Source organism: Echinococcus granulosus (assembly GCF_000524195.1).
Source record: "Echinococcus granulosus chromosome Unknown EG_S00024, whole genome shotgun sequence".
NCBI classification, from domain to species: Eukaryota; Metazoa; Platyhelminthes; class Cestoda; order Cyclophyllidea; family Taeniidae; genus Echinococcus; species Echinococcus granulosus.
Window position 1 is genome coordinate 64,718 of NW_020170404.1, and position 12,345 is coordinate 77,062.

At 43.8% G+C, this 12,345-nt stretch overlaps 1 protein-coding gene across 1 annotated transcript; it reads left to right on the forward strand. All coding sequences in view use genetic code 11, as the record gives it.

Annotated features, from left to right (window-relative positions):
• Positions 1 to 283: 283 nt before the first annotated feature.
• On the forward strand, positions 284 to 3,768 carry EGR_04044 (Replication factor C subunit 4; the record flags this gene model as incomplete). The annotated part of the gene is made up of 9 exons (XM_024493293.1): positions 284 to 366; positions 399 to 477; positions 511 to 590; positions 629 to 824; positions 859 to 1,053; positions 1,121 to 1,354; positions 1,429 to 1,545; positions 2,142 to 2,196; positions 3,632 to 3,768. 9 exons carry the CDS (start codon positions 284 to 286, stop codon positions 3,766 to 3,768), a joined length of 1,176 nt encoding a protein of 391 aa, XP_024352207.1.
• Positions 3,769 to 12,345: the final 8,577 nt, after the last annotated feature.

A 12,345-nucleotide genomic window follows, 5' to 3' on the forward strand; every position in this document is an offset into this window, starting at 1 on the left:
TGGTTAGCTATCCCTCATTCAATAACTAACGTTAATGCCACACATCACGACCTAAGCCAATAGCGAAAAAAAAGACAACCTTGGATAAAGCAATGCCTCATTTGTGGTAATTTTTAAGTAAAATTTCCCATCAATATTTGCTCAAACATCTCAAACATTTCCGCCTAAAATTATTAAGAAAACAACGCTTTTATAAGCAAGTTTTTTTGCAGTTTACTACCTCTCCGTTGATGCTAATGATGAACCCCGTGAGCCCAAGTGGGCTGCGTATAAACATTTCTGAATGGACAGGTTTCTTACTGGTCCTGCGGCATCAAAAAAGGATAACTCAGGCGGCAAAGTGTTTATTCCCTGGGTCGAAAAATAGTAAGATTTTTTTCATGCATTTCATTTCCTAGTCGACCCAAAACTGTGAATGATGTCGCCCAGCAAGCTGAAGTTGTTTCTGTCCTCCGAAAATGTTTGGAGGGCGCCGATGTAGGATAACTTTCTTATGTAATTCTTGTTTAGTTACCCAATCTTTTATTTTACGGGCCTCCGGGTACTGGCAAGACTTCTTTGATCCTCGCTCTTGCGCGTCAGCTTTTTGGGTTTGTTGGAATTCTTTCTTTTGTGTTACCTCCTGCAGACCCTTGTACTCAGACAGAGTCCTTGAATTAAATGCTAGTGATGAGCGTGGTATCGGTGTGATCCGTGAAAAGGTTAAAAACTTCTCCAAACTGGCCGTTAGCAGCAATGCTGAGGGTGCTAGCGGTTCGGTTTCTCCACCACCTTACAAATTGGTTGTTCTCGATGAAGCCGACTCAATGACTGCTCCTGCTCAGGTTTGCAACCCATCACCACATATTTGTTGCCTAGGCTGCTCTCCGACGTCTCATGGAAACTGATGTGAAGAACACACGATTCTGTTTGACCTGCAATTACGTGACTCGAATCATTGGTCCAATCACCAGTCGCTGCGCTAAATTCAGGTTCAAACCCCTTGATAGCGAGGTCGCAAGGTCCAGACTTCGCTATATCGCTGACGCTGAGAACATCGCCATCTCTGATGCCGTACGACAGCTCTTTTCACCTTTTTTAATGGTTTATCTGTTCACCTAGTTTCCTTTTCTTTGGGTAGACTTTGGACCACCTTTTGGTCTTGTGTGAAGGTGATCTGCGTCAAGGCATCACTTTTCTTCAGTCGGCTCTCCGTTTTGCAACCCCTTGTGGTCAAAAGGGATCCACAAAATCTGTTCCTGTCACTCGTGATGATCTGGATCGGGTAGCTACTGTGGTTCCCGAGCAGTTTGAAAACGCTCTTATTTCTGCTGCAAAAAAACGTGATTTTGATGCTCTGCAGTCGACAATCCTTGTAAGAGGACTTTCAAATCCTCTCATTGCTTTGATTGATTGAATTTATCTGCTTACCGAATAGTTTCACCGTAGGACTTTACAGGAGAAAGTCTCTCAGCACCTCAATTTTTGACTCAACTGCAATCGCGAATAATGGATTCGACGGAATTTTCGGATCGTTCAAAGCAGAAGATATTGCAGGATATGGCGGTAGGCAGTATTTTTGTCTCTGTCTTTGCATACTAATACTCGGGTGCCTACCCTTGCTGTGTATGCCCATTTCAGGAAATTGATTTAAGAATAATTCAGGGTGCAGAGGAGTACATACAACTTCTTCATTTAGGCTGTCAAATCATCAAAAGTTTGGCTTGAGATTCGAGACATCCTGTGAATTTACAGAGTAACGGAACTTGATACGTCTCTAATGTTTCTGCATTTACATATTTTATAATGCACTTTAATATGTTTATATATCTTTCATTTTCATTTGGTTACTTCAACCCTTGAAACTGGAAGCTGGAAACAGGATTTACGTTTAGGACGTGGTTAAAAAGCGCCCTTACTGGTGAGCCGTTCAATAAGACGCCCTCCAGGGCGACTACTCACACTGACAAACCAATCCTGGGTCCTTGCTGCCGCGGGTGTATTTTGTGGCTACGAGGTTTGAATTAAAGGTGCTCGAAGGGCAGATGCTAGGTGTTGTGTGAGTGTGATATTTTCCAGGGTCGCGCAGACTTCCTGAGGTTGAGGATTCCATTTGAGACGCGTAAGGTTTCTTGTTGGTATTTTCTTCATTCCCACGCTAGACTGTCGTTTTCTACGTCTGTCCGTGGACTCACACTGGACCTACAGCTGCGAGAGGTGCTAATTAATTGGAAATAAATGTGCTGAAGACGGTATGCTAGTGTGGATTTCATTCTGCATAGAATTTGCTGTGGGATGTCAAATGAGACGGCTGCCTCCGTTTTGAGGCTAAGCATGATAGGCATTAGTGAGGCCTTGCTGCCTTAGTACAAGGCCAGATGTTAGAAGCAATGCGGATTTAACGGATCTCAGTCATTTGGATCAGTCTGCACAGACATCTTAAAACAGCAGCCTAGCTTATGCACGTAAGTCTGGATGTGAATTTTGCATCGATCATAAGGCTCCAATGGCTCTCATCCCTGATGTCGCTACCAAACTCAACGTTTCTAGTGGCATAAAGTTGTTGCCGTTTTTTTCTTGCCTTATAGGGAATATCTCTGGTAAACAATAAAAGTTCTCCCGCACTACATATATGATGAGGTTTGGAATTGCTCCAATCTCGATCATTGTGGTTGGCATCAGACACACCCTATGCCATCCGTTCTAATACCCTCTTCATCCTCTTAAACCCATACGGTGAACCCACGTCCAGGCCCACATAGTTAATAACGTCGTTGAGAGTAACTCAGGCGCTGCAAAATCGCTTGAGTTTGTCGAAATTGCATTTCCGAATAGGTTGTGTACTTTAGTCCCCTACCCTAAATAATTTGAGGAAGTGGTTGCGCTATAAACTAGTCATGCGAAACGCCCGTTAAAAAACCATTTTGGGAGTGAAGTACGGACTTCGAAACAACTTTTTTCTATAACCAGTTGAGAATTCCTGAATATCATTTTTTCCATTGCCTTCACATTACTGAAGTTACAGTTAACAAGGTATGTTGGACATGCGCTATCTTAACTCCTTGTTTCACCAAATCTTAGTTAAAAGTGGCAGAAGTGGCTCGAGAGTGCCTGCTTGCAGTCGTGACTTGAAAAATGAACGTTCTTATTGCATACACGTACCATTAGGTGGAGGTGCGCCAGTCCACCGGTACGGTGCTCTTTATTGTATTCTCCGATCTTTTTACTTCAACCCACTCCAACGTCTGCAAGTGTTGGTTGGAATCGACAGATGTGATCCGAGCATGCTTCCTTCACGAACCCAGCCTGACTTAATTGAAAAGCGGTGAAAGCTTCTCGTCAATTTTGCTGTGTAGCGCCTGGAGAAGGTGGTTAGAGTCTGATGCATTAACTTCGGAATCTTCTTTAATTCTTGATAGCGAAGACTTAATCGAGAGCAACTTTTGGTCACGTCCAACATGAATGTTGGTAATGAAAACCTGTTAAAACTTACATCAAATGGGAATACCCTGTGTTGAAAGAAATGCTCATTGTTTTTCAGTGATCAGTAAGCAAACTAACATATTTACTTGATCCATTAACTGGATATTCCATCCTTCAAAGACAACACTTCATCCTCAGGAACCTATCCTTTGTGTGCGGTAAACTGCAGGTGCCATTCCTCTCTGTGAGTTGGTCCTGACTGTCAAAGGCGCAGAAGATAAACTTCTTCCTGGAAAATGGCTAGAACGCGTCAATCAGTCGAAGGAACGTCTTGCCTCCAAAGTGGTGCAAGAACTCACGTCCTAAAAATAGCCCGTCGAAAGATTTTCACCTGAAAATTGAAGGGGCTACTACCTCGCCTCATCCTCATCCCCCTTTATCCCCGATATTATTTCTTCAGGTGGCATTTTTCAACTTTTCTTAGAATTGAACTGCCGGAAACTAAAAGTGAGGTGGAAATGTAGGTGGCTGTGAGGTGGATTATTTCCTTCCAGTGACAGAATGTTTTCCAAAGTTAGGGTTTGCAAGCATGCCTCTCGCTGAAGGAAAGTTCGTGGATTGCAACGACAGCTATTGCAACAAATGAAGCACTTCAAGGAGTTCTCGGTATTTTGCGAAAGGGTCTCACAGACTTATTTAGCTGTTGTATATTTCATACTCTTTCAGTACGCGGATCCATGCGACAAGTTCTACCACTTCCCCCTCATCGATATTTAAATAACAGCGAGAACGGAGTTGGGAATAAACAATTCGCATGAAAGGGTTTTTTTTCCTTTGACATTTTTTGGTTTTTTTTTCTCCGTAAACCTTGAACTAACTTTCCTAAGTGCCTATCCATAATTCATTCCTACGCTCACACAACGACGACAACTCCGTTTTTTTTCCTTTGAGGGTGCTCAGAGCCTACACAAGGGGTAATCTTGAAAGCATTGGGGCGCGACTACAGCACAGACTTCCTCTTAAGCGCAGAACATCTTTGCTGGGTTGCGGCAATCCTCTGCCAGAAACAGGCCGTCTAGGTAGGAGACGTGAGACACGAGTGGTCTGCGTAGACACATTTCACTCAAATCTCATTTGCGGCGTCAACAGTACTCGGCAGGAGAATTAATTTGCTTACTGGTCTCTTTGAAAGTGATTTACGGGATGACGCTAGTCTGATATTCAATTCATGACCTTACCAATGTATGGTGATCCACAAGATGGCTGTAAATTACCACAGGCTTGTGGCTCTCTAGTGCGTAATTAGCACAGACAGATTGTAGTACAAGTTGTTGCATCACATTTCGCAATTCCTTGCCATTGCGCAGAACCTCTTCTACGAGCACTAGGATTGTACGTACAGTGCTTTTGTAGCATACAGATTCTCGGTCAATTTGAAGCGGTATTGTGGAGGTTTAAATCAAGAGGAAACTTTGTAATTGGTGAATAAAAAAAAAGAAAACGAATTCCATGACCAATCTCTGGAAGTTAACATGGTGCAGCGTCCAACTCATCCAAAGTCTAAATGTTTCCTGAATTATTGTACTTGTCAATTTCAACTGAAAGCTTGCTTCCACGATCAGACATTCCACGCACACGCAGGAATGGCTCGAAGCTGCGGGCTGGGGGCTGCCATGGCTGCGATCGTCATTAATAGGCAGACCAACGACCACCTTTGGAAGGTTGACATCATTCAATTAGAATGTCTTACTACTCAAATGCTGAACGTCCCGTCAGGTGATATTCGCTAACAGCTGGTCTGTAACCGTCTTAGCAACGTCCTCCCAGGTACTACACATCCAACAATTCGACATTCAGACAACTGGATGTCGAGAGCTCTATGAGAAGGGACACAGTCCTCCTGAAGCCTGACCAACTCCCATGTCGCAGAGCTTAATCATCGAAACTGCTTCATTTCGTTTCGCTAGGGAGATCATATCCCACGTCCTCCTTCGAAGAGTCAAAAAGAACTAACAATTTTTGAGGAGAAATTAGCATAACTTTAATTTGGGCCAAGACATCTCCGTAAGCATTGGTTTCAGGCGGTTGTAACAACAATAATCCTGATTTTGAAATTTACATATATATTATTGGCATCAGGTAATGCGCTGGTGATTGAAATCCCCGTGAATACATTTCCAGCATTTCGGTTACTCCTGGGGACGTGAGACCTGACAAATGATTAGGTCGCCTTCAACGTTTTTAGGTGTAGCACACCCCCGATGGGGGAGAGGAACGCCGCCGACAGAGATGTGCGTCACCAACAAGGTGATCAAATCAAGTACTAGGCGCATCACCTTAAAAAGCAAAACCGACTTAAGTAGTTTAATGAGCAGAAGGGTTCACTTCCTCCCCGGGGTGATCGTGATCCAGGCTCACTTTGGAACCTCTAGTGCTTAATTGTCATCCTAGCTCGCAGACCGGTGCTTCTGTCACGAGTCTTCATGGCCTCGTCTTGCCGCAACTGATGCCCCTCTTAGTGTGGTGCTAGCTAGAAGCCACTCCCTGGGGTATTTGATCATCAGGTTCTTTGTAAACTAGACGCATCAACACCGGAAACGCAGCGTGGTATACCCTATTCGCCCGAATAGGATGCTGGAGCACGGTATGCTGGTTTGGTGCTGTGTTGTTCTGCGTTATTTAGCAATTCAAGTGTGGCACGAGGAGGTTACATAAGTACCGCAAAATCATCCATGCCTTGGTGTTGACAGGTGCGTGTGTCAGTAATGTGGTGTGATGTCTGCCCCATGTATGGTGATGGGTTCACACGGCTAATCACAAACAAAAGACACTTGTATACGCAAATGGCTCCGGACAGGTGGCAGGCTCGGGTCTTTAAACTACTCTGGCAATTGTTTATTCACTAACCGAATTACAGGTTTGAGGTCGTGTGTATCGAGTTCGTTGGATGATTGAGATCGGGGCTTTAAGCTCGAGCAGTGAAGCTTCAAGGCTAAAGCATGTAAACTCATTGCTTTAGCTGCCAAACACGACGATAATGGGATTGCACAAAAAACTTTTGGCCTCCATTGTCGAACTTTAATCGGTGGACATAGCGGGAAATGCACTTAGCTAACACAAACTGATGTCCGGCGATTAATCGGGAGAATCACCTCGTGTTTTTTGCTGTGACACCTTTTTTCCTGCAGAAATGGATTACCAAAAATCACTATGGTTGTGTGACCTCTGACGCTGGACTCCCTGGGTCAGCTGATTTGAGATCCTTGATATTCCAATGAAGGACGCCAATGTTTGGCATAAATGAAGGAATTGCCACTTTAGAGGGATTTATTAAAATTCTAATGTCGCAGTTGTTTATTTTGTGTATTTTTTTAATCTTAGCATCAGAATTCAGTCTGTCTGTTTTGCTGGCTTTCTACTGGTCCAGAGCGCAGTTCACTAAATTCCGCTTTTCTTGTTTTTTTTTATCGTTCTCCGTTAGTTGTTTCTTATAACCCACTAGATTGCTACTGTGCTTGTTTTTTTTTCTTCTGCTGGTTTTGCTTCTCTTACTTTGGCCTCGAAGATTTCCTTTCCTTATTTGGAATCGTTACATTCGTCTCAACAGGTAACCACTCGAATCGCCATCGGTTTCCGCGGACAGGCAAAGAATCTAGGACGTTAGAGGATTAAGAAATAACACATTTGATGAGAGGGTAACCTCCCTTCTGCCCTGAATGCCTTGGCTAGTAGCAGGAGAGAAGAGGGGTGAAGGGATTGGACGCCAGCAACTCTATGTCCACAAGTTTAAATAGAGGGAATTCCTTCCCATGCATCATACCCCAATACGTTCTCTTTATTAAGCGATCCTCATATTCTTCTAATTTATTTAATTGTTTGTAAATTAAAAGCATTAGCAAAGTAGTGATGAAATGATGCCACGTCAAGTGAACTGTAATGTGGTCAATGCCAGTGACAAGAGTACAAACAGAAGGCGTCACAAAACAGTTAGTGAGTTGGTTAAAATTGAATTGGCACTTTAAACTTCTTTTCAATTGTAAAAGGCGATACAAAAAGTCCACTTAACTCACCCAGTGGTAGAGCAGATGCCAAAAATGGTCTAAGTGGACTATTACCTGAGTGACCTCTCACCCTCTCCGCATACAATGAGCCCAAAAGGACATCCGCCCACATTTTCAACATTAAAAAGTAATAAGAGGCAGATCATTAAGTAAATGCGAACGTGGGATGTCAATCATTAAAACGGCAATTAATCTGTCAGTTAAGTAGGTTCCCATCAAAGAAAACTAAGTCAACAGTGACTTGGCATTAAACCTGTCATTTATCTGTGAGAAAAGCGCTGGAGCGGTCCAATCATATTCGCAGTCTTTTTTAGCCCACATTATCTCCCACGAAGGTACCCTTATTTTTCCATCTAGAGTGAATTTGTTCATGACCTTATGACACAGAAGATTACTTCAACAAGCGTGGTTATTTGCATTTTTGACTGTGGCCGCCAACTTCATTGTGGGGTGCCAGTCAACTCCGGCACTTCGATGCTTTTGAAGCGGTCAACGGACAACGCACAGTATGACACCTTGATTCTGAGTCGATAGATGGTCTGGCCGTTGCCAGACTGCCACGTTGATTAGCACGACGTGGGGCCGCATGAGGTAGTCATGTGAGCTCCATCCCAGCATTTCGTTAATGGGATTGTGTTACATGCTGATGAAATTGAAAGACCCTCTCATTGTGCCACCACTTTCATCCTCTAAATCCTGTTAAATTAGTGCCTTTAAGATATCGGACTACAGTTACGAAAAATACCCTCCATTCAAATCCTTGCATAAGCCATAAGAAATGAACTCTGATGCTTGTATATAAGTGTATGCGCTTGCAGGCAGCACCAGCATTGACAGGTCGTAATAAACAAAACGTGAATCCACGTATGTGTGTATGTATATGTGAATGTTAGGTGCGGGTACTTGCTTCTAAGCACACACTGTGAGGGTCGAGTGCTTGTGCACACTTATGTGTGTGTGTGTGTGTGTGTGTGTGTGTGTGTGTATGTGTGTGTGTGTGTGTGTGTGTGTGTGTGTGTGTGTGTGTGTGTGTGTGTGTGTATGTGAGAACCCAATGAAGTTAAATCTATTACCTACCTTCTTATGATTGTCACCACGTCAATGCTCGATTCAGTGCTACCGCCTCCTCCCTAATAAGCATGCCAGAACCGTGTGTATACATCCATCACCAGGAACCAGGCGCCGATGAAAGCGTACACAGCCTCTCGAGGGCCAGAGTGATCAACAAGTCGGTGGGGAAAGTTTTGTGCAACTCTGAAGTTGTCTACCTTTTGATTTAGGATTTGCACACGGTGAAGATCAGCGAGCCTTTTCTGATCCCCACACACTTCATTAAGAGGTCGTTTCCTGGATAACGGCATTACGAGGTAACCTTGTTTAAGCAGTGCCAAGTGGAAGCCAATCTTTTACGGACCTGCGCTTCTAAATGCGGTGATTCACACACTCACGTCCAGCGCCCCCTTTTTAGATAGCTTAGTAACTCGACTTCAGGTTTTTTTTCTACCATGTGTGGCTAAAATTCCTTTCAAGCATTGTGTGTCACAAAACATGATTTGAAATAAGGGAGCAGTTATTACCTGGCCTATAGTGGTGAATGAGTTGGAGAGAAATCGGTGGTCTACCAGTCGTTGTCAAAATTTTGGGTTTTTTTTCTTGTTCAAACAAGACACCAACTGTCCCCGCTTCTTCCCTTCCAATCTAATTCATTTCTTTTGCATAAATTATGTTTCACTTATGTGACGTGCGAGCTCGGATAAGAAATCAGGGCATTAAACTCAAGTGGCGGTGATAACTGACGTATTAATCAATGTGAATTTAAAATGTGAAAGGGTCACGCACAACCTTCAAAAAAAGCAAGACGAAATCGTTTAACTTATTTTTCAAATATGTGACAGATTTTTGGGTAAATAGAGGCCCCAGTAAGCAGGTTTGGGTGTTACGCCCTGCGGGGGCAACTGCAGTGAGCCCATCATCACGTGATGAAGCTGCTCGACCTTGAAGATAGCGCCGTTTTCAAAGTATGTGCGCAAGCCAATGGCTGCGTCGAATGCAGGATGGGGTTTTTTGCGCTTTGGCAAGCCCTAACTACTTACACGTCATCGTTGCATTTAGATTTAAGATACGATAATTCTGCAAAATAAAATTATTCCACTTCTTTTCTTTTAGCGCGGACTATTATAAATTATGCGGACTTTTACGTATCGTTAAAACGCAAGTTTGAAACAATAAAATTGGCGTGACTTATTGAGCTCGGCCAGAAGCGCGCGCTACACAGAGTCCAAAAAAGAAAGGTTATTCACTGAAATCTAAGAAGTTGTATATGTAGTAGGGCGAACTGACCTTTGAACTATGAGCACTTATTTTCTCTGTGGTACACTGTTTATGACCAAAGCATATTTTTAATGCTCGCATTGACGCGAGTATGTGAAGGCCGTGTCTGCGGCTTTGATGGTGACTTCTGTCCATGACAGTAATTTTTTTCTCTTCGTGGTCGCCAAAACGGAGTACTGCCGCATTGAGATAGGCAGCGTGGAAAAAAACGCCAATCGAAGGCGTTGTCCAGTTCTAATTGGAGGACACGTTGCCTGGGTGAGGTTGGCAAGACCTAGCCGCCGGGCTTAGCTATCCTCCCTCTTGGACAAGGTTATGAGGCTGTTTTTGCGGGCTTAGGTTAACTTTCAAAGTGGAGCTTGAGGAAGTTGGAGCTCCCAGCACAAGTAGAGAGGGAATTCGAAATATACGTTGAAGCATATCTCTATCCTTGTATCAAACTAGTTGATAAGGTTTCTCCATATGCATTTCTTTCTGTTGAAGGAGAAATACTAAGCGATTCAAAAATCTGGATGCTTCAACTTTAAGTGGTCAAGCCAAGGGATTGTGGATTTCGTCCATTTTACTCAACTTTAAACTGTTTTGTTCACTCTCTTAGCTACTGAAGTATTTACGGCTTTTTTGATACTTCAAAATGCCCTTTGACACTCGTACCTCCCACGCAAATGCTCCGATATTTGCCTTTAGGATAAATTTGGAGCTATTGAAGTGCATTTGAGGTAGTTTCGTCCACTCCCATGCCACCTCATTTAAAAGTCAGGAATAAATAATTATATTCTAATCTAGACCCCCTGCCTACCCATCCACCGCTTTGCAGGATTAATGATGGTGGGTCCCCCACCGCCTGCCTCAGCCTTCTTTCTACCGATTTCCTAATTAGATCTGGTGCACACATTCGCCGTTGCGTACTCGCAAGGAGGATCCCTCTCAAAAGCACATACCTGCATTTGGATGGCACGTACGAGTTTAGTGCAGTAATTTATCAACTGTAGAAGTGGATAACGCCTTCATTTGTGAGAGAGACTCTAGTCGTTGAACAGTTTAGCTAAGGCGAAATCGTACCTGTTAACCTAGTGGAGATGATGGAACATTGATAAATAGAGCACATCTCCATCAAAAGCGCACACGTTCTTTGTGGTTTCAGCATGTACACACATGTGGGACCCCATATGTGCATGCATACATATGCAACAAAGGTGGGACGGTATACGCAGAAAGGAGGACTTATGGGACTTGGGTTGCCTTGTCTTCAGAAACGGAAGGTTCTGCAAAAGTTCAACAATATGTGAGCCTACACGCACGCTTTCAATCCCCTGTTAGGTGCTTTTCAATTTAGCCACCTTGGTTGCTCGTTGTGCCCTTTGATCTACAATGTCCTGAGGCCTTCCTGTGAGGGGGACATTACTTAAAACTTCTTAGTGAAAGAAGAAATGAACTCGACTCCTGCTAAAAAGACTGATTTGGGTTTTTTTTAAGGTACACCCTTAATTAAGATGAAGATGGAAAAAAAACTGGGTTGGTTTAATTTTAATGCATTAATACAATTGTAAAAGCAAGAATTTCTATGGGCCCCTAGCCTCTCCCCACTGCACATGAGCCCGAGCCAACGTAGAATGGGGGTAAGCAGGTGCGTGGGAAACGATGACGTCACTCACGCGGTTACTGCGTTATTAAAAATCGATTAGTCCACTCCGTAAGCCAATCGCAGCGCCGCAATTAACCGCCACAGCGCTGCAGCTGCACTGTAGTTCTGCATGCCGTCAAGAGGTGTTTCCCTAAGTTCCGTTTTTTTGATTACTGAATGGATTTGGCCTGGTCCAGCGATGAATGGGGACGCATAAGCATGCACACGCACGCAAACGCTCCGCCAGCGTTGCCTTCAGCCGTGTATACTAACGCTAGTCGTGGCCTGAGGGAATGAGTCATCCCCCAGTGTCATCGTCGTCCTCCTCCTCTCTCCACGCTCACGTGCGCGCTTAACGAGCGAGCCATGAAAGCTTGGGGCTTGCGCTACGTTGCCCCAGTTAACCTCAGTAAATGTGACGAACCACACGGAGAGAAGCGGATACTGTGACAATAAATCACAATTTTGACGTCATGAGAGCGCAAATTGTCACGGTGTCACACATTATTCAAGAGAAATAAAATTTGTTTAATAAATGAACCACAGCTCAGGATTACACTTTCGTATGGTTTAGTCACGAAAGCAAGTAAAGCATGAAACGTCTAAATTGCACACTTCAACTCCGCACCTTTTTACTTTAGAAGCCCTGTTGTTTAATTCCCTAGCTTTTCGGAACATGACCAGTAGATCAGTGGCGGCCTTGAGCAAATTCAGGCGCCGGTTCTTGTCACGAAACAATGCGGGATGAACAAAGAACTGTTTATGGGACCCTCATATGAGTTGAACCAATTAGATACAGACACGATGAGCATGATGCGGCCTGGGTTCTCACACAGGCTGGAACGATCGAATCGTGTGAATGCACGGCACTGTAAGCCGCTTGAAGCCTACCTACTTTGTATACGCTTGACGCACTCTCATCCGATT